This window comes from Anguilla rostrata, chromosome 10 (genome assembly GCF_018555375.3).
Source record: "Anguilla rostrata isolate EN2019 chromosome 10, ASM1855537v3, whole genome shotgun sequence".
NCBI lineage: Eukaryota > Metazoa > Chordata > Actinopteri > Anguilliformes > Anguillidae > Anguilla > Anguilla rostrata.
In genome coordinates, this window is record NC_057942.1 from 7,131,388 (window position 1) to 7,154,593 (window position 23,206).

General features: G+C 47.8%; 1 protein-coding gene across 7 annotated transcripts in view; it reads right to left on the reverse strand.

Moving 5' to 3' along the window:
* Positions 1–740: 740 nt before the first annotated feature.
* tango2 (transport and golgi organization 2 homolog (Drosophila)) overlaps positions 741–23,206 on the reverse strand; it is a 28,129-nt gene continuing 5,663 nt past the window's right edge. For 6 of the 7 annotated variants that reach the window (XM_064353749.1, XM_064353747.1, XM_064353744.1 and 3 more), the window contains exons 3-9: positions 18,334–18,422; positions 15,484–15,603; positions 12,921–13,035; positions 5,747–5,814; positions 3,626–3,776; positions 3,318–3,422; positions 741–1,952 (exon numbers count right to left, since the gene is read on the reverse strand). In XM_064353749.1, coding sequence (XP_064209819.1) covers positions 1,832–1,952; positions 3,318–3,422; positions 3,626–3,776; positions 5,747–5,814; positions 12,921–13,035; positions 15,484–15,603; positions 18,334–18,422 — 769 coding nt within the window. In that variant the 3' untranslated portion in view covers positions 741–1,831. The remainder of the gene's footprint in view (positions 1,953–3,317; positions 3,423–3,625; positions 3,777–5,746; positions 5,815–12,920; positions 13,036–15,483; positions 15,604–18,333; positions 18,423–23,206) is intronic. The other variant, XM_064353750.1, reaches the window with a different exon arrangement.

Here is a 23,206-nt window from a genome sequence, read left to right on the forward strand (position 1 = left end):
GTGGCAGAGAGAGAAGGTGTTTGAGTTCAGTTTGGGGAGGAAATGAACCTGATTGATGGCAAAGCCAAAACCACAGCACCGCTGCTGAACTCCCAGAACAGGATACCTGAAATCACAGCTGTGAGTGAAAACTCCATATTCCCCCCCCCGCCCCCGCCACCCGCCCCCACCTTCGACTTGTGCAACCAACTCTCGCCATCCCTAGCCTGGTCTAACAGGAGAAAGGGTAAATTAAAGAGGCAGGCCATTTCTTCTCTGGAAAAGAAAAAAAACAAGGCCTTACCCTCAGCCAGGGGAACGTCAGGACAAAGAATACTGCCGGTGTAAATTACGAATCCGACCCTGAAGGTGAATGTCATGGTAACCCGACTCTTTAGCACGCAAAGCAAGGGGGAATGGTTCAAAGAAGCTGCAGGCAACACCCCTCGATTTATGAACAGGAAGCACCTTTCACCAATGATCAGGACTGCCCATGCCGACGTCTGAAGTCCCCTCGAGCACGGGACCGTTCCATTTGAATTGTGATGTCATCAGAAACGATGACGTCACAAATGTTTGGTCTGTCAGTTCCCTGCTAAAGCCAGGAAGTACTGCCAACATGCCCAACCAGACCAGTGGTGAGAAGCAGTGTTACAGGTCATTTCTAATGCCATTTGATTATTGATATATTCATTACACTCCAAATCGGTTTCATTGTACATGTACACGATTCTTTGGCAGTGCTCGAACACAAAAAAACATTTTCGGCAGTTCTCTCATTTTTAATTGAAATATTAAAGGAAACCATTTACGACAGTGATGTACAATAATAATTATAATAATAATGATAAATCATTTACAGATTAAAATAGTGATTGCTACATCTTAACCTGGATAATTTCTTCACATTAAAAAAATGGGTCTGGTAAATCGTCACCCCAGGGATGGGAGGGTTTCAGTTGGTCAGGAAGATTATGCCTCAGTGCACACCAGTGCCCCCCGCAGGTCGATCAGACACGTGCATCATGTTGGCCTGTTCAGCTGCACACAGTGCCTTTCTCTCACTCAGATCTGCACAAGCCCAACTTGGGAACTGTGGTATGATTAAGAAGGATCACATGCTGGCCTGTGCAGAGGTTGCAGCAATACGCACTGTGAAAAACATACTTAGGCATTCCAAACTGAGGATATTTTTAAAAATGAAATAAAATACATGGGTCCAACAGCTGAAAAAGAATGACCCCGGCAGTTATAATGTGTCTCTCCTTGCGTATGTGTGTGTGTGCATGCGTGCGTCTGTGTGCACAATGCTTTTATACGCAACCTTCCGTTTTACATCTGAGCCTCAACAAAGACATTGGGCCTCATTCACAAAACTTCTAAATTATTATTAGTTTGGTTCTTAAAAAGGTTTATACAAAAAACCAATATGGGATTCATGACACATGTGGAGACCTTTGTTTTTGTGCACATCCCAGGTGTGTGAGACGATGAATGCTGACTGTTTGTAAACATTATGCACAATCCTGTTCATGTGATTTGCATAAGAAAACAGCCATGGACAAATACAAATAAGAAAAAAAAAAAAAAAAAGAATGCCTAAATGTTCTTGGAAACGTCGTACATACGGTTTACAATCAAATGTGATCGTACGCATGTTTCATGAATGAGGCCCACTTTCTTCAAAAATACAATCTCCAGTATCAACCTCTTTTTCCCCCTCACAACATCATTATCAAATGGGGAAGAAAAAAAAAAAAATTCATGTGCACTGCACCATTTGGGGGGCTGTACTGACGGTTGGGGGGAGTGGCAGAAAGGCACGGTTCGTTCCCCGCGACCCCCTCGGCCCTCAGTCCAGGAGTTTGAATTGGAAGGAGCGCGTGCTCCACTGGCCGACGTCGCAGTTCGCCATGTTGCGCTCGGTGAAGCTCACGTTCCCCGCCGCGTCGACGAGGATCACGGTGTTGGTCCTGAAAACCGGAGAGGGAAGAGAACTGGCTGAAGCACACCTGCTGAAAGGGCAGCCAAAAGCAGCCTACCACAACAGGCTGCTCTTCACCCTCTGATCACAGGGAATATCTAAATAAAGTTTTATTCAGATGCAAAAATTTGTGACAATTTCCAGACTTGCATGTTGTACAGCCCCAATGATACAATAATAAATAGCTATTCATATTTAACCCTTTGTTATGCAACATCACACAAGTGGGATAAGATTTCTCTTTACTGAACATTCTAATGCTGATGTAACAGTCACTGCTGGTAACTGAAAGCAATGGAGTTCTAGAACGCAGACTTAGAATTTTGAAAAAACATTCCAAAAAACCTGCTCATCACAGGGTTAAAGGTAGCACCTACTGTGTGAATGCACATACATAACATTCATATATTGTTTAATGAATAGAATTGGTGGGATTTTTCGCCAGTAAACACAAAGCCAAAAAATAACCTGAGAGCCAGAAAGTCGGTGTTGGAGAACCCTGATTCAAAGGAATTATGCAATTCAGCTTAATGAAGCTGTGGATTGGCACCACTCGACAGGCACCATAATCAGTTCTAAATCCATAATGCAGAAAAGGCAGACCCAAAACTGATTGATAGGACGATTCAGAGGCGGTACGTCAAAACGTTTCGCGGCCTCACCTGGAAGGTCGTACAGAAACACAGTCGCTCACACATTATTCATTCAAATAACCTCCCCTGATCTGATTTATTCCGAAGATGTCCTTGCTTCATCTGACCTCAACATCTTGTTATCTCCTGTCCTGAATATGCTGCCATACATGAACTTATCAGTGATATATCAACAGTGAAATATGCCCAGACCTGTAGTGCTCAGCCTTGCCCTGGTGGCTCACAGGGAACGCTTTTTAAAATGTATTTATTTATTTAAAATAATTTTTTTTTTTAAATTATTTGCTCAATTTAAGCACAGTTCAACTCACGTCACGTGGGTTCTGGGGTCTAAAGTAAATGCAGATTTTACGGTGAAAACAACAACAGGCTGTAACCTGGAGCTCTAAAGGATCCGCTCTGGGAACCGTGGGCCTACAAAGCGTGCATCTGTGAGAGGCACTACGTTTCACCCGTGGGGTTCGAACCCGCGACTCTCCGTGTGTGGGAGCGGCGGCAGCGCGGGCGTGTGCGTGTGCGCGTGCGCATGGCACGAGGACGCTGAGAGACCTGCTGTCAACAGAAGGCGGCAGGTCCCGGGCACAGTGCACGGGATGGGGTGGGGTGGGGTCGGGGGACGGGGGTGTGGTGGGGGGGGGGGGGGGGCGTGGGGTCGGGCGAGGTGAGCGTAAAGGGCTAATTGGTGTGACAGGACCTCCCACCTTGTGCCATACCCCGGGCAGCGAACGCAGACGGCGGACACAGCGCGGAGCACGGAGCTGGTGTATCCTTCCCCCTGCAGCTCCTGAGTCGGGTCCGGCGTGTTCCTGCCAATCAGAGAGCGGCTTTAAAAACACTCTTCTCACACACGGCAGGTGGGCCGGCCAATAGGACGTGGCCACATTAATTGGTCAAAAAAACAAGAATTATTTTTATTTCTGTTGAAGTGAAAAGGATGAGAATACACATTTCTGTGTGCAGATTATAAGGGATATGTTTGGGCCAGGCGTCACGTGGTTCTTGCGCTCACAGCTCCTCGTTGTTGAGGATGTGGAGCAACTCCTGGACCAGGCTGTCCGACGGGAGGTTCTTGCTCACGGTGCTGGTGAAGTCCTGCTTTCCACGCAGCAGCTTCTTCCAGGGGGTGTCCAGGAGGGAGTTGCTCAGCCCGTAGATTCCTGCTGAAGCACGGAATACTCATCACCGGCCAGGAAGGAGCCAATCAGATAGCCATTAGCCATTAGCGATGCCGCTGCCAGTGCTCCCAAGGGTATGGAAAAACTACAATTCCCACAATGCAGCACTTCCACACCCAGCTTATCTGAAAACAATCACCCCCATTCTTTCTCTCTCTGCATTACCACCACAAGCAACACCATTTCCCCCTCCCAAAACACTGAACTGTCTAAAAGAGTTCCCTTGTTAACGTTTTGTACCTTGTAGTGTCTGGGTTTGACACAAAAAAACTACCATAGAAATGAATTTATTATTATCTATATATTAAAACTGCAGGGCAGGGCTTCGATTAGGCGACAGTCAGCATTAGTTTCCCCAACCGTGCCTTTCCTTTTGACACTTTCCTCCGCTTTTCTGACAAACGTTTGACTTGCAGAACGGCCGACGTCGTTTGAAACGGGCCGTCTTCGTCAATTTGGGCTACGCTCTTCCTTTGGACGGGGGGGACGACAGCCTTAAAACTTATAATTCACCGCCTCCGACAGCCTCAGCTCTGAAGTGCTCGTGGTTCAGATGTTCCCGAAAGACAGAGTGCCCGCTTTCACCGTCGGAATTTCAAGGCGGGAATTTCATCTTCAAGTAAATAAAAATGTCGAATAGCATCTGACAAAAAAACATTCTGATGGATGGCTTGATAAGACGTACGGGGAGATTAAATGTCCCAAAGTCCAAAATGAAAATCGTTCATCGTATTTTCAGACCTGTGTCATCATACTCCACTGTGCAGGCTGTCAAAACACAATATGAATGTAGTTTATATGGTGCCGACCAAACTGGACAAAATATAAAAATTTTAAATAAAAATCACATTACTCAGGAGAAGATTTCAATCATGCCTTCAGGTAGATTTCTTTATGAACCGCTCGGATTCGGCATGCGAACAACCATTTGTCAGACTTTTAAATCCCATTTTTAAAACCGTGTGCAGTATTTTCAGGTTGTGTTCCAGTCATATAAAACACAAATGACTCATTACCCCGAGCTTCGAGATTTAATCTCAGTTGATCCAACCGCATATTTCAGTTTGCACAACACAAGCATTTCTGAAATGTCTGACCGGTGAAGTGGTTTTAAAAAAGACATATAAAAACAAAACACGACATTCTATCTGAAATCTCCAGCATGAGGAGACATTTTGGCAATGGCGATTCTCAGGTAGGTACACAAACAGCATCGCCATTCAGTTCCAGGTCACCTGCCATCTTTCCCCTTATGAAGGGCCGCTTACGGACATGTCAAAGCCAGTTGTGTCAAAGCCATGGGCTCCTAAAACGTTGGACCCGCCCAACCTGACACATAGGCTCTGCCCACATGACATGTAGGCCCCACCCACCGGACAACTAAGCCACGCAGTTCGTATCTTATCGCGCCAAACCAATATCCGCTGTGATGCGATGTCGTTTGCTTCTAGGAGGTCATACCCCGTCACAGGCGGGCTGGCACAGACGTGAGCTGGAGGAAGACACTTCATGCGCAGCTCAACAGGCAGAACTGCAGTTGCCCAATATGACCAGTGGGGGCCGCTGGTGTGCGATGAGGCGCAATCATGGCCGACTGAAACCCAACCATCCCTGGGCAGCAATACAGCCAACTGGGCGTCGCCTGCGGAGCTGCTAGCAGTCGGCAGAGGCACAGTCCAGATTTGATACCAGAACCGTTTTTCACCAGTAAGTTACCTGAAATTGACAGGTATCACAACCAATACAAAACACCTGGACAGTGGACACACCAACAATGAGCACTTGACAAATACAACTATGATCATGACAACACTGATTATGGCCACACAGATACACACAGACCTGCAAACAAACGTGTACACACACACACACACACACACACAAACACACACACACACACAAGCACACTGAGCTGTACAGAACAGCTGACAGGTCAAGCAAAAGGCTAAACAAACCTGGTTTGAGACTGATGGGTTCGCTGTGGCCTTTGTTTCCATAGTAACAAACTGTTGCTTCTTTAGCCCTGAAGAGAGCAAACACAGTGAAGGTAAGGATCAGAGCTGTCACACCCTGTCACTGCATTTAAATTCTCCCTCGTCCAGGCGTCCCCCCACTGCCCTTCTCAGGGTGACTGCTGTACAGGCATAAATACCTTCTATATAATGGGAATCTCATCATCTCATTAATTGCCATAATTTTAACCGATGACATGCAAGGAGTGACACGCGTGCGTGCCTGAAATTAAATGCATACCGAAACCACAGAAGCACATGCGGGGGGAACAAAGAAAATTAGGAACAATGTTGCATCTCCGGCGCACTGCTTTTTCGCAGGGCTGCAAGACTTTACGTCAATCCGCACTCATTATGACATCATCGTGTTCCGCAGCTGCTGCCGCTACACCAGAGATCCTTCAGGCGTCGCGAGATGTCAACACAGGAAAGGCAGCAACGGCATCTTTCCCTCGTGCTCTGCGCGAGCGTCTCCTGGTCTCCCTGTCGCCCGCCGGGTCTGAAAACGGTAGATTGCTCTCTCTGTTTTTCCGCGATTCCCCCCTCTGAACCGTCCCTCGTTCCAAAGACAGCCGGTGAGTAATGAGTTGCGACCGGCCAGCCGTGCGGCGAAGCATTAATTACGGCGGCGGCGGCTTCAGTCAGTCTCGTCTGACACTAATCAAGCAAACGCGGTCTGAGCGGCGGGGTGCCACGCGCATTTGCGTCATCGGTCCCGACTGCTAAATCGACGGGGCCAGAAGTCAAAAGCAAACAAACGCTAAAGTTAAATATTTCTGCCCTTACGCGGAGGGGTTAATACACCGGGCCAGGTATCAAATCGCTGCGCGGCAATTTCGCTTCGGAGTCGGATACATGTTAGCTAATAACTTATATAAATAGCCTCGGATGGACGGAAGGAACGGGCAGAATTAAATTAAGTTGACATACTGGGTGCCGCTTCTTCTAAATGTTTATTCCCGTCCAATTAATTAGGAGCAAATTTGCCTGTCCAGGCTTGTAAATTTGTTTATGCCGCGGTAAGCAATTAGGCAGGGGGGGAGGAAAAAAAAAAAGAACCGCTGCCTAGCAGAAGGATATCGCTGGCACTATAAGAGACCCGCGCTATCATGCGCAAACATCACGGAGCACGGGCATTAAGCAGACAGCGCAGAGGCTGGCCCCGGAACACAACAGCTGGTGGAACAGGAGTCCGGACTCCACACCCTCTCTACGGAGTGTCTGGGGGGGGGGGGGGGGGGGGGGGGTTCTTTTAAATGGAATCTGAATGGATCTTTATTACCAGCCAGGGCCACTGTCAGGGGGTGACAATCGGGTACATTGTCCCAGACCCTGGGATGTGAAAAGGGGGGGGTCAATGTTCTGCAAACTTGCGATAAATATTATTGCCTTGGTCCCGGGAAAAATATAACATCATCATTTTGTCTTGGGCCTGGGAATTTCACCCCGCCCCCCAGCCCTGGTTTCAGCCAAAGCTTTTTGTGATAGGTCAGTGATGGAGCTGGCTTGAATCGAGGCGTCTAATTGGAGCACTGCCTACTGAAGGTTATACGATTGGTCAGAAGTAATAACTGACCACTTGTTTATTAGCAAAGCATATGTCTGGAAGTTAGGTGGACTTCCACACATATGCTCAGTGGATCTCACATTGGAAGGTCAACCAAGTCAGGCTTGTTATGTTATGAGCCTGAGAAAGAAGGTGAACACAAATGCCAAATTGGTGTTAATAGCTTACGTGAACATCCTGGACCATTTTTTTAAAAACATTTATTTATCAAGTGAAATGCACCATGTCTCAAATGAAGACTGTGCCGAAATTCTTTTTTCTTCAGTTTATTTTAAAGGAGAGAGGACAGTTCACTGTCCTTCAGGATTTTTTGGTTTATTCAGTGTGGGAGGGGGAAAGCAGAGGGTAACAGACAGGGAAGAGACCACAGATCAGACGGCGCCATTGGTGGGGGACCGAATCCCACCCCCCATGGGGAGGGGATCCTAAATGGGTAAAGAGTCATCTGCCAACAGACCGCGCCACGTCTCTCACCTGCAGCTAAAATCCTGATTTAAAACTAGCCGAGGCGCTGCGTGCAGGCGCTTTCAGTCAGATCTTCCCACAGCTTGATCTGCCGAGAGTAAAGGCTCCCACGGGTGTGTGTGTGCATGCTGGCACATGTACAAACACACACACACGTGCGCACACACAAACAGCTGTTGGACACTCTCTCTCGAGAGTACTCATCTGCCAGGCAGAGCTGTTGCAGAATGAACTCGTGCGCAATGCTGATTTTTCAGGTCTGTGGTTTGCAGTTCATCTGCTGTGGGGGCGGAGGGGGGGGGGGGGTTTGAGAATGGGGACATAAATGATTCCTTATCTCACATCTGTGAAGAGAACATTACGTTTAAAAAAAACTTTACCGGAATAAAATTTGTCAATGAAAAGCCAATAATGAGTCTGGAATATTAATATGAGTGTGTGCACGGGGGGATGGGGGGAGATGGGGGATGAGGGTTGCGGGGCAAATGTTTCTTCTGGCTGCAAATAACACTTTGAAGATTTCACTGAAAGATGACGTGGAATTCAGCTATGTTGGAGGTCTGAACACACATCTGTCATTTTGCTTCAGATGAGTTACTGCAGCTAAGCTCTTAGGATAAACATGTTCCTCTTGCACGAAAAGGCATCGGATGTCACAATTATTTCAGTTATTAGTGTATGTTCTCAGCTGCTCTGGTTCCCAACCCTGTTCCTGAAGAAACTTTCATCCTCCAGGTTTTCATTTCACCCCTACTTTGGCTCACCTGACTTTACTAATTAGCACCTTAACAAAGATCTCTAGCTGTTGAATGAGATGTGCTTTGTTAGGGCTGGAGTGAAAACCTATAGGACGGTAAATCTGCAGGAACAGGGTTGGCTACCACTGCGCTACACTAAACCCCATGGCTGCCTTTATAAAAACAAACAGGTCATCAGAAACATCTCTAAACACCTAAACCATCTTTCATTGTGCACACAAGAATACAAACTGTCTGGGTCAATGAAGCCATGTTTAAAAAACAGAAATAATACCAAGAAAAGCCCATGAAGACCCCACTATTATGCATAAACACCATGGACCACAGGAATTACTCTTCCCCTTTCCAGGTGTTTTTTGTGTGGAGCTCGACAAACGGCTAATTTAATTGCGGCATCAACTGATAGTCCAGCAACAGCGGTGGTTTTCTCCAGCCATTTTAAATGCGCTACCCGTCAGTCACATTGATTTAAAAGCATCTGCTATGTGCCCGAATGGTAAAATTGTGAAGATGTAGCATCGAGACGAACAGCCACCATGTGGCTCATGAATCCACGGCTTACTTTCCCATTTATTACAACAGGAATCCATTTGAGTCTTCCCGGAGGTACGAGTCCGGACTGACAGAAGTGGCTACACATTCTAAAAGTTTGCCAATATAACGTTCACTAAAATCTATCTTGAAAAGCTTAAAGAAAAAAAAAATAGGCCTTTAAAGCTAAAAGGACACTGAGGAGTTGTCCTTCATTGCCAGAGTAGGATGTAAAAAGGCGGGGGGGAAAAAAAAGAAACTATTCTGGCACCAGCCGCTGGGAAACCATTGTATCGATTGATTTTGAAATGAAAGACCGCGTGACAAAATTAGCTTATAATTAATTCTTCGCTTAGGCAGACTGGATTTCCAGGAGCAGAAACCCCGAGCGTTCAGGGCTGCAGCTTTGCAAAATTAAATACTGCGGTGTGGCGGCAACTGAAACAAATTCAAGAATGTTTAAATGTAATTTGCTTCTGCTTTCTTTATGGGGGCGGGGGGGTCATTGGCGCTTGCCAGATGCTACATTTGGATTTTAGGCCACGCTTTCAAGTTCAGAAATACTCCGAACCCTCACATATTTCCGAGGCAAGCGGCGGAATTCTGACAGCTCTGAAAGCAAACGCAGTCTCATGCGCATTACCGACCACACACTGCAATTCAAAACGACAGAAAACCGTTTGACGCAAAAATGTTTCAAATCGAACGAGTCCCACAAAAAAAACAAAGCGCTTCATTACTAGCGTATAAAGTGGCTACGTTAAAATAATTATTCCTTTAATAGAATAGCGCGGTCATGAATCACGGGAGGGTTCCACCGAAACTGATGTTAGAATTAAGGAGATAAAAGTGACGTCTGCTTTTTCAAAAGACTTGACCACAGCCACACCGACTGAAGGCGAGTGCTACTTCTCATTTTCAGATGAAAAGGAATGATCTTCTCCCTCTGACAAAAGCGGTTAAAATTTAAACAAAGCAATAGATAAAAGTAGAAAGCTCTGGAAATAACAAGACCTTGTCAGACACATCTGACTCAGATAGCCCATCGCTGAACACGCGGCAGCGAGATGAATCTTTAATACCTGCTTCGGTATTAAACTTCAGTTCCAGCATACACAATTTCGCCTGGTGAAAGAAAAAAAAAAAAAAAGGAAAAATTCTGAAGAAACTTCACATAGCATTAATATGTTTTATTTTTTGTTTTTTTTTAACCAACGGAAGATCTTTAAAAATTAAAACGCATCAAAGTGTGAACATCCTGCTTCAAAGGATCTGGCTGCATTTCTGCGTGTTTGTTCTTGGGTACAGCACATTACGGGCGTTTAGCAGATGTTCTCATTCAGAGTGGCTTAACCCGGCTTTCCCAATCTTTACACAGCATCCATTCATACGGCGTAGAACGCTGGAGCAAAGCAGGTCAAGTGCCTCGCTAATGGGTACATCGGCTGTGCCCCACTCGGGAATCGAACCCGTAGCCCTTTGGTTTTTACAAGGCCGGTTTGTTTACCGTTCTACTACGCTGCCGCCTGCTGGGCGCTATTATTAGCACGCCCCCATCCCTCCGCTAAGCCAGACTGTCGTACGTCTTCAGGCTCAACATAAATATCTCTTAAGAGGATCTGCGCACCTCCACCGGCGCTTTCACACCCCTCGGCCAATCATCATTCGCGCCGCGTTCGGCTCGGGAATAAATAAGAAATCCTCTAATGCTCGCGATGTAAAATTCCACTCCGCTTACAAGATGGAACTATTGATTCGGAACAAAATAGCCACAGTATTTCCTGCGGCTGCTGCCACACGCATCATTTTTTTTTGTTTCGGTGTGCAAAAGGGGGGGGGGGCTAATAGCTCTATAATGAGGTTGTTTATTTAAAAAAAAGGTAAACAAATAAATTGTCGCGACAGCCGCCATTTTTATCTGTTTTATTGCACTAAACAGGGCCACCTATTTGTCAGCATCCAGACGTCTTGTGTACAGCGCACAGGGGTCCAGGAGCGCCCCCCCCACCCCCCTGCCCGACAGACGAAGAGGGCGGGGGTGATTTTGGTTACAGATGACAGCCTTAGCCATTACCAAACATCCACAGATTAAAAAAAAAAAAAGAGATTGCTTCTCTCCGCCGAGGTATCGGGCGAACCTTTTGAACGTGCCGAATCTTCTTCTCGTTTTAACCCTTGAGCACGCAACAACGGTCAGAATTCATTTGTCAAAATAGCTGTGGAACTGGCTAATTGTGGCCTATCCAGAATCAGCTGGGGCGTGTGGTATACAGTAAATCCGTAAACGGGCCACAATCCACCCAGTGGAAGGGGCGTCGCTAGGAAACTGGGTGTCATAAGGACAGACCACGTGCGAGCGTCGTGGGACGCTGGGAGTTGCAGTTCCCCAAAGCCGTGTTGCCGTGGATGCGACCCAGAGATGGCCCAGACAGGATTCGAGCGAACGCATAACTTTTAACTCCCGAACGTATACACACGGCTGCAGTGGATCCGGTTGTCATAACGATGACAGAGGAGTCGTGCAATCCCAGTATAGAGAGCAACGCTCATATATTTAAAATTCCAACGGTAATGCATTCCAATCCACCATAACGCAACAATTACAACATATTTCCAGCTTAACTGTCAGATGTAATCAAATGCAAAATATGTGCCCTACTTGCAGTGTATTTTGGAAGCCTGACTTTACCAACTACTGACTGCAAAATGCCGCTCGCAGACAACCCAGCATTTATGTAAAAAAATCTCTCAAAACTTCAAAAGTTTGTCCAGACGTTTACTTGGAAAGAAAACCTTTTTCAAAACCAAAAAAAAAAAAAAAAAACAGGCAGCCCCAAAGTCCCCGTGTTTCAACAAGCCCCTTAAAAAAGACGGACAGGTCTAAACTTCCGACAGGTGTTCGGGCTGAATTCTAAATCGGGTGAGCTTTTAATGGCCGCGAAGAAGAACCAGGCGGCCGCAGGAGCGGTTTGTTATTTCTGCTTCAGGAACCCAAGAGAACGGGCACTGAACCTTGCCTCATCCAGACGGAGATCCGCAGGGGATGAAAACACGCACGCACACGCACGCGCACGCGCACGCGCACACGCACACGCACACGCACACGCACACGCACACGCACACGCACACGCACACGCACACACACACACACACAGCCACAGGAAGCGCCCCTCCACTCCGGTCGATAAAAGAACATTTACTCGCCGTGCGGACTCTAGTGGAATCGCGGCGGAGGGCGAAGCGTTACTCACTCAGGCGATCCGGGTCAGGGCACTTAAAACTCACCTGAGCACTGGCTGACACATCAGATGATGTCACAGAGCCGTCAGGCCTCACATTAACAGGCTGTTGTTGATGTTAAATTAGTGAAATTTCAAATGGCGAATCCGCGGGGTGGATCATGCTTTCAACACCTGGGTTTTCAACAGAGGGATCCTGAGGGTACTGTAGGGGCTCACTGGGCAGATTTTTTGATATGCCTTCGACTACACAGCAAATATTTCAAATACATTTCAAAATATAAAACAATTACAATTTTGTTTTTATTTTTATTTTTTTAAAACCCTTTGTGGCTTATGGTGGGGGTGTCCCCTGGATGGCTTTGATCCTGGGTGGGGTCCCTGGACCTGAGTAGTTAGAACATCCCTGTTTTAAGGCACCTTTCTACTGTGATACGTGAATGGGCCCGCAGTCTGGTATCAGAACCGTTTTTTTTTTTTTTTTTTTCTGGCTCCCATTTGCGTTCGTTCAAACCCTCTGACCTTTGACCCTTCGAGTCCCCCCGTCACTCGCCCACCTGAACTCCGCAGTCAGCAGGTTGAATCCGTTGTACAGGTGGCCCTCCGAGGACACCTTCCGCAGGTAAGAGCAGCTGTCCATGTTCTCCGTCAAGAAGTTCGAGACCAAGAACCCTGGGCGAGAGAGACGCAGAGCTTCAAAAACAGTCCACACGTTATCGATCTTTGGGATTAAAAAAAAAAAAAACGCCCGCTCGTTTTTCTCTCGAGTTCAATGGAAACGCTGTGCGCCCGACCGAGCCAATTACATGGACGGTGAAGAACGCGGCAAGGTCAAAGAAAAGGAAAGTTTAAAAAAAAAAAAAAAAAAAAAACACAAAACAGTGATGAACTCTTCCGTGCCCTCCTGGTGCACTCACCGGGCATGTCTGATAATCAGTGGTGCGTGGTAATCAGCCCACTAAATCATTAAAGCCATTAGAGGAGAACATTATCTTGAGGTAATTTTTAACGACCGCAATAACTCTCCAGCCACTGACGTCCTTTCCCCGGCACTGAAACTTTAATCACTTTTTTTTTTTTTTTTTAAACTTAAATATGCCGTTTGTTCCCTTCGCCAGCTTCGCGTACGGCTTCTGGGCCGACAGTCGACGGTTTTCTGAGGATGTTCGGCTATTTTGTGGAGGAGGAGGAGGAGGAGGGGGAGGGAGGAAGGCCAGTGGCAGCCAGGGACCTGCCATAATTATGCCGGTGCCCGGTTCAGCAAGCATCTCAAAAGCGGTCTTTTTTAAAGACGGTTACCGAGGTGGAATTAAAAAGAGAATCTGGCGCCGCGGAAGGCGGGGGGGAGTTTGACTTCGGGGCGTTCGCATCTGCGGCGGACAGCTGGGCGGGGAGCGGGGGGAGCGGGGGGGGGCTGATTTAGCGGGACGGACGCGCAGATGCGCCCGGCTACGCCAGCTCGGGGGGCGGTCTCTCCGCTCGACTTTCTGCCTCCCTACGCACACGGCGCAAAAATAAACAAAACAAATCCCTTCGCCTGCGGTTAAACGCGCCGGCGTGACGAGCCCCGGTTACGCCCGGAAAAAACACGCTTCGCCCGCGACGCGACCGTCCTCCGATCGACGGTTTACGGTCCGTGGGACAGAATCCCGGGCCTTACAGTTCAGTAACTTCCAAACAAAGTATCGATAAAGTAAACAGGTAGCGACACGGAGTTCGACGGCCTAACGCGCCATATGTTTTGGCAACTTCCAAATGAGGTGTCCGCTAAGTAAACACGTAGCGACACAGAGTTCTAGGGTGCCGTGGCAACAGACATGCAGATTGGTTCCGGTAATGAGCTTTTTTTTTTTTTAAGAGCGCAACAGATCTGGAACGAAAACAAATAAATTTTGGCTCCTCTAGCCCGTTTGCCGCCGATATCGCGGACAGGTTAGACGCACATTCCGTGAAAACGATCAACAGATGCTCTCATTTTCAAAAACGCTCCGATTTTCATTTTTTCCCTGCGATGCGTGGCACTCGCTGAAATACACAATTCCCGCTCATCTTTTTTTCATTTACCGTTTTGTAATTGAAGTCACTGGAAAAAAATAAAAATACCACCAGGTAACACAAAGCCTGTCTGCACAGGTGTTGCAACACGGCTAATAAATAAAACAATGCCAGATGCAGACCATAACCTGCGAACCCACGCCTTGTTATGCACGTCCCTTTATCTTTTTTTAGCTTCCGTACTTGTTGCCAGCTACTGAATTTCATAAGATTTATAATTTCATTTGGGGCCAAACACAGAAGCTCTGAAGTGCACATCTGGCCAAACAGACTCCGCACAGCAAGGTTGGGAGTCAGCCCTGCTAAACGTGAAGCTCTACATTCCACTCGTTCAATTCCAACAACTGATTCAGTTCCAATCCAACTGAATTCCCAAGATTTCTTTTTTTTTTTTTAACGACTCCAATTCAATTCCAAATCAGAATTTCTAAATTACAATTTGGTATTTAGCAGATGCTCTTATCTTATGTTGTTAGCCAGGTCTGGCACCATTGATCATTACATTACATTACATTATAGATTCTTAGCAGACGCTCTTATCCAGAGCGACTTACAACAAGTGCATTACAAAACTCAGAGACAAGCGCTTTACAACATTCCTGCAGGAGAGCTACAATAGGTATAACTTTGCAAAAAAGTGTGAATTGTACCCTTTTTTTTTTTTTTTTAATTTATTTTTTATAAATATATATAAATTCCCACCCCCACCCACCTAGTTGTAGATGAACCTAATCACCTAGATGAACCTAGATGAACCTGATCACATAACTCGGGCACAATGCACTTGTGTTCTCTTACATTGTATGTCCCTCCGGATAATAGTGTCTTCTGAATGGGTCTAATGCAACTTAATATCATGTCATGCAATATAATGTAAGGGCATAAAATGTCATGCTATGTCATGTAATGTACTGTCACGCCATAACATTATAATGCAATGTCATATCATGTAATGTCATTTCATGCAATAACATTCAATGTAATGTCATATGGCATGTAATGTAATGTCATGTCACTTCACATAATGTAATGTCATGCAATATATTGCAATGTTATAGCACTTACCTCTTCCATGTGCATCGGGATTGGTCTTTGCCTCCATGTAATTGGTCAGGGCCGCCAGCTTTCCTCTCTTGCTGATCCCCAGCCAGGACCCGCCCACCTTCCCTTCCTCCAGGTCCAGCCCTGCAGACCACAAAGCACCGCGATTGGTCAGCCGCCCGCCGTTACCGTGCAACCAGTGAAGCTCCACCAGCTCAAATATTCCACAGGTGCGTCATGTGACCGCCTCAAATCGGCGGGATTTCACGGCTCAGGGCCCTGATCCTCGGGCCCAACCGCCGTAATCTCTGCCAGGGCGACTGATTATTTCCTGCCAATATAAATCAAAGTGACGATAACATGAGAGTAGCCTTAAAAAAAAAAAACATTAAATAAAAAGTTTGGGAGAAAGTGAAACTGGGAGAGGCGCTGCGGGACTTGTGTGGCACCAGAGCACTGGGCCTCGCACCTCCGAGAGGATAAATCTGGAGAGAGGTGTTAACAGGAAGCTGTGTCTGGCGTTCCCATAACTCATCCTTAAACCACCCCACCCCCACCCCCTCCCGCGATCCCCCCCGAGCTTAAAACCTCCCAAAATCCAAGCCTGAGCCCTGAAGACATTTTCTGCCTTTTTTAAAAATACACTTTCTAAAAATAATATTTAAGGGACTCGGTAGACGGGGTGGAACACACGCCGTTAGTCTCCCAGCGTGGAGAGGACAGGAAACCAAGAGGGTACCCACAAACCCTCCCTCGCCCTCAAAAACACCCTGAGGAGAGACAGGAAGTGGTGCACGTGCACTTCCGGGCAACCGTTCAATTAACTCTGACTCCTGCCCAAACTACAAATGTACGCTTTTAAAACAAAGAGTATATTCATTCATCTCTGTTACGTCTACAAAATGGCGCACCTGGATGTGAAAAAATGTCGGCACTAAATGGACAAACAAATGGTAGCCAAGAGACCTTTCCAACGCACTGGAGATAACATGCTTCAGCTCTGCCATCATCCCCCACTACTCTCCTCACTCTGATCTTTAGCACATGCCGTACACGCGTCCAATGCTAATCCGTTAAAGCACCGCTTGCTGTTGTGACTAATTGTATTGGACTGTATACGTGTGGGGTTGTGGAGACTTTAATCTCATTTAGATAAACCTGGGTTTAAACTAAATGAATAAATAAATAAATAAATAAATAAATAAATAAATTATCAAATAATGAATTAATGAAAGCTCTGCAGTGTTGCAAGCAAAAAGTCGCGCCTATCACTTTTCCCGCCATTAGAGTGCACTGTGCTCATCAGTAACGTCCGCTAAAGTGCGGCGTTTAGCCTGGAGGCTAACGCGCAAGGGGAGGATTAGCGCAGGTGTAGCGACGCGGAGTGTCGTGACGTTCGTTTTATTTTCCAGCCAATCGCTGACGGCCCTGAAAGACTGGGGGGGGAGGGACTTCAGAGAGGAGGAAGCTCTCCTCTGTGGAGGATCCCTGGCTTGGGCCTGCTCCCCCCGAGGAGGGGGAGGGGAAGGGGGGGGGAGAACAGCGGGGTCTTTGAAGAAGCGGTTATTGAAATGCAATCTAGGGACCGCACAGTCTGTCCTCTGCATCTTTACCAGCTCACTGAGAGGGGGAGACGGAGAGAGAGAGAACAGAGAGAGAGAGAGAGAGAGAGAGAGAGAGAGAGAGAGCATGAGAAGAAGGAGACAGACCTTTGACTCCCCTTTATTTTGGCAAGAAAGAGAGGAAGAGAGAATGAGGAGAGAAAAAGGTGAAGAAAAAAAGGGTGCGAGAGAAAGAGGAAAGAAGAGAGAGTGAGGAAAAAAGAAGAGAAAGAAACAGAGTGAGGAAAAAGGAGAGAAATAGCAGAGAATGGAAAGACTGAGGAAAAATACAGGAGAAAACAGAGAGAGAAAGAGAGTAGAAAGAAAGAGAGAGAAAAAGATAAAGCATGCCCCTGCATGGAAAGATTAGCCTGGAAATCACTACAATGACAAGAAATATGAGACGGAGGCTCAGGGGAGGGGGGCGGGGGGCTGGGGGGCTGAGGGAACATCAGTCCTGTTTCTCCGTGACCTTGGAAAGCCCCAGGGCGGCTGGGATTTTGTTTTCACTTGAAAATCAACAACCAGTTCAGACCCCAGGAGACCAGGGGAGGTGAGCTGACCGTATAATCAACCAATTTTAACCGATCAATTAGGCGCTGAGCGACAACAGAACCGGGCGCGCCCCAGGGCCGCCCAAGGGCACGGCGAGACGGCCCGCCCGGGAGGGGGGAGACCAGCACGCCCTCCCGTGGAAATCAGGCAGAACACAAACTCTCACAGCTGCCCTCTCCCCATTTCCATACCTGCCCCCTTCTGCGTCCGGACGTGTACTTCAGGCCCGCTTCCCTTTTACAACTTAGCTAGCTAGCTAGCGTGCGTGTGTATGCGTGTGTGTCTGTATGTGTGTGTGTGTGGGTGCTCATGTGCATGTGTATAGAACATGACAAGTAACAAGAAAACATGGACTCGGGCACAAACGTCAAAACGCACCGAGACAACCACGGTGCACACACACACACGCCCCCCCCCAAAAAAGCACACACACACACACACACACACACACACACACACACACACACACGCACAACGCACGATTAACTGGGGCACTTGTTGCCTTAATTCCGGGCGTAAAGAGCTGTAGGCATGGAAACCGACAGCGGGTATCTAAATGCCCTGGCATCCTGGCGGGAGGCTAGTGCCAGCACCTCGTTTAGCGAACAATCGGGAGAGCGCCTCTCTCTCTCTCTCTCTCTCTCTCTCTCTCTCTCTCGACCTCGGCCGCTCGGCGCGGTCTCTCTCCCCGCTCCAGCTCGAGCGCACGCTCACTCACCGCTGAGGATCTCGCTGCCGCTCCCCCAGAAATCGGCGGCCTTGGACGGCCGGCTGTACACCTCGTCTCGGTTGGCAGCCAAAATGAGCCTGAAAGGAAGACAGGAAGAAAAATGGGGGTGCCGTCAGCCCCCCCCCCCCCTTGCTTGAAGAGGCAGAACCGGAGATGACAGCCTGAATGGCTGTGAAATATTAGCCCGGGACGGAAAGAAACCCCCTCCCTCCCACCCTCCCTCCCCCCCACCACCACACCACACCACAATTTCCGCTCTGTGTTTATTCCGATCGATTAAAGTGGCACTCCAATGAAAATATGAATTTGACATGCCTTGACAATGTGCGTCTTCTTTTAAAGCTAATGTGTTGTGCTTTTAAGCCACAAGCCAAAACAGGTGTACATCGCCTGATGGCTTGAGTGTATTCTCCGCATTAAAGGAAACAGAACTTAAGTTCGGCGCAGTTCTGGAGATTAACCCTTTTAGGTGTGAGTTCATAAACATTTGATTAGAATGTTCTTAACTGAACATTCTAGTGTTGTTAAACACTACTGTAACTGAGCATTGGAGTTCAGAACACGACTTCAAACATTCAGGGCGAATAGCTCAGAGGTAAGGACCGTTGACTGGCATGGAGGTTGGGATTAAAGACCACTGGGCGTGTGAAGTGTCCTTGAGTCAGCCTAATCTAACTGCTCTGGCGAATGAGCATCAATGTAAGCGCTTGATAAGCTATTATCCATTTACCATTACATTCCTAAAACTACCCTTCAAAGTGCTGAACTTGGCCAAAGCATTATGGAGGACATGTTGAAAAAAATGGCCACCAACTAGGGTCATCATGAGCAGTTGATACTAAATGGATGTCAGTGCAATTTGCAGCAGGTGGTATTTTATTTTATTCTAGCATTTGTTGTCACCTTCTGAAAGCCCACTGTGAACACACACCGTTCTGATAGGGCAGAATGCAGAACACGGAGTCCCAGCCTCGCGGGACACCAAGGGCAAAAAGCACCCCCAACGCTAGATTACACACACAAAGCCATGCGTGGAGTCCCTTTGTAAAATACCAGGCAGTTCGCATTTTCGACGTTCAGCAAATTGCTCTCGTAAACATTACTGGACTAACGGGACTTTATGTATTTTTTTTCTTCGTTTTTGTTTTCCCAAGGACACTGGTTGTTTAGGTGGCGTGTTTGCTAACACGCATCCTTCTTTACATGCATGTTAAACTGACAGAAGTGCAGCGTCGCAGGGTGTTTGGCGTGGCGGGGGGGTCATGCAATCTGTGGGCATCAGCGCAAACAGACAAGACTGGGGGCGTGGTTCACCCCCGAACACCTTGGCCCCCAGGTGGTAGCTGAAGAGGGAGAAAGCTGCCCCCTCGTCACTCATCCCACCAAGCCCCGCCCCCCCCCCCCGGCCAGCACTGCTTCAATTAACTTAGACCCCCCCCCCCAGATCATATCGCCGCCTTATCTGTTTGCAAATGTGCTTGCGTGTGTGCCATTCTCCCTTTCTGCATTTCCTCTGCAACAAGGGCAAACTGCACATGTGCGTACGGGTATGGGTGTGCACAGACATGGGTGTGTAAGAGTATGGGTGTGTAGTACAGGTACGTGTGTGTATGCAGAATCACATCCTTACCCCAATTCATCAAAAGCCCATTAAAAAATAATCAATTAATTAAAAAAAAAAAACAAAAAAAAAAACAGTCTGATGTTAGGAAGACCTTTCATTAGTATTACTGAGAAAAGAAGGGAAAAAGAAGAAGAAAAAAACAGGCAACAGCCCAACCCATATCTTTGACGTACGAGACCCGATAAACATGGCGGCTCACCCAGCAGCCCACACAACGCAGAATCACCACCGCGAGAGAACACTCAATCAGCAATCTGCTTCCTGCTGACATTTACACACCTGCAGGTCCTGGGCCATTGAGTTCCTCCCTCTCACCCTGACGGAACGGCGAAGCGGCCATTTTTTATGATGTGATGGTTAGTGCGGGGGGGGCTGCGGCGCTGTAGTGGAGTCAGCAGCGGGGGGGGGGGGGTGTAGGGGAGCCTCGCGAATTCCGCGGCGTGCCGTCAATCACAGACCCCGATCCGTGAACGAACTCAAGCGCTCGCTAGACAGGAACGCCGACCGCATCTGCGGCCGCCACTGAAACCGCATTATCAGTGTCATCAGATGAGATGAGACACGCCTTTACTGTGTCCAGGAGAAATCTGTCTGGGATATTCCGGGGTTGCTGTTGGGTCTCATAACAGATAAAAATTACGGAAAAAAAATAATAATGGCGACGGTGCATGGCGACTCCACAACACCGCTGAGCTACTGTTCGTTAATCCCTCCCACAGCCCGCACAAACAGTACACTGCTCTCTTCAGTCTGTTCCAGAACCTTCCTGCAGCCAGGGGAGCGATTCATTATAATGGATCAGGTGATGACTGCACATTGACCAGCGATTCCACTGAATAGCACAGGCTAATCCAGTCTCTATGCTACGCTACGGTGCCCTGCCGCCTCCCCCATCGGTTTCCAGAGAGGCTCGGCCTGCCGCTGACCCGTCCTGCAGAACATCGGCTTTCTGCTCGTGTCCAAAATAAATTCACAGACAAAAAAAACAAAACAAAAAAACAAAACAGAAAAGAAAGAATTGGAAAAATACTGATATAAAATGACAGGCATATGATCCATCTCTCTCACATGGCTAACGGCTCTGTTTTGTTGCCTGTAGAGAAAAGGAACCATAATCTTTGATGGCAACACCTCTAATTTAAAAAAAAAGAATAAGAAATTATTTCTTCAGAACGCTATCTGCCAAAGACAGCGCACCAAATTGTGTGAAAAATGATGGTGTGGTTTTCGGTCCAAGCGCTGAGCTGAAATTAGCCTTCTCGAAACAGGGCCTTGCGAAAGCCCGCTGTAGCACTGTTATTACTACAAACGGTGATTTAAACAAACGCTTAACCGACTCCCGTCTCCGGCTGGAGGGAATCCCACAATGCTTTGCCCTGCCCCAGAACGCGTTTCGGGGATCGGAGGAGGCTGTATTGGCGACGACCCTAATGTCGCGCTTGACGTTAATCTCCGGAGACTTTCACTAACGCTGCACAACTGCCGCTTGCTTAGCACGGCGATGGTGCGTGACACAACGGCTCCGCGTTACTGCTGAGCTGCCGCTCATGAATCTTCCCCCCCCTCGCCGTGCCCCCCACGGTACCCCGCTCCCGGTTTGGCGCATGCTTTATGGTGCTGAAAGCAGCGGACAGTCTCGCCAAGGGGGCCGGGGGGGGGGGGAAAGCCCTCTGGAACAACTCTGGTTGCCATAGCAACGCACAACCCCAAGAGCCCCCACCCCCCCATATCTCCCCCTCCCGCATTTCACCCACAAGGCAAGAAAATTCTGTCGATATATAAAATATTTATGCTGTAAGCACGAGGCGCCCGAGGGCGAGACTGCTACAGCTCGACTAAGCGCCCGGTCAGCCGCGAATATTTACGCGACCCAGCAAGTCCAAACAGATCTAAATTGAAACGCTTGCTTTTCTGAAGGTAACTGCAGAACCCTCCACCCAAATCCAAATCCTCATCCGTGAAGCCCCATTGGAGGGTGGGGGGGAGCGTGTCACTTCCTGCGGTTATCCTCATCAGCTCTGCTGGCGAGGGCGTGTACGCCGAGCGTGTAACACGTCATCGGGACAGGTGGTGGTGGCCAGGGAAATCCCCATCAGGGTTATGCCTTGTAGTCAGGGCAACCCTGCCCTATGCCCCCCCCCCCCCTTGCACACTACCCCCCTCCCTCTCCAGCTCATTTCTGAGAGTGTAACTACATCAGGGCCAGCTAATAAGGGTTAGCATACAATTATTGCTTACATTTCGTAATTTATTTTTTAATACACTGCTTTTCGACATAAAAAAAAAGGGGAAGAAAAAAAAACAAAAAACCAAAACACATCTTCGGAGATGAATAGAGGCCTTAGCGTACCCTTCCCTGCAGTAGGCCAAATCCACCATTTACGCTAAGCGCAAGGTCATGTCAAGGGGCTGTGTGATTTTTTTTTAGTGGCCCACAAAGCTAACGCACACCATCGTTAAAAACGTACAGGAAAGGATACTGCAGTACACCGAGTACACAGAGTAATGACACAGTTCACATTACGACTTGTTCCGAGCTTTTCTGTGGGACCCCACAGCAGGGCTCCCTATCTGTCTTACAGAGGGCGAGCGGGCTTTAAAAATAAACAAACGGCACAGACTGACCTAGAGGGGTCAATGCATGAGCATCTGAGACTAATGGTTACAAACCAGCTTCCAATCACATATGCTGTGGGGTGGGTAAGGGGGGGGGGGGGGGGGTTGGTGAGGGGGGTGGAAAGTCGATGCCTTCCGAGGGACAATAGTGCTAATGACTCTACACAGATACGCCATTATCTGTTTAAAAAAAAAAAAAAAGACTGGGAAGAGAAGGCAATTACAAGATCCTCCACACACACTCTCTCTCACACACACACACACACAAACACGGCCTGTCGCCGGCAAAGTGGTCACAGGAGGGAGAGGGCAACGCGGCTTTATTTGACTGCAAAGACCGTCATCTCTCACATTTATCTCCGCTAAGCCCTTCACAATCACACGGGAAGCCGGGACATCATTTCATCAACTGTTCGGCTTGCTGAGGCTGTAATGGATTCATGTGGGGGGGTGGGAATGGGGGGGGGGGGGAGCAACTGTGTTTATTTCACGAGTGCGCAATTTAATTCACGCTCGTGAATACGGCAACGATCATTCTTTTAAGCGAAGTTATCAAAGTTATTAGTATTTTTTTCCCCACTTTCCCCCCGGATTTACATGCCAAACATTAGTTATTCGGCG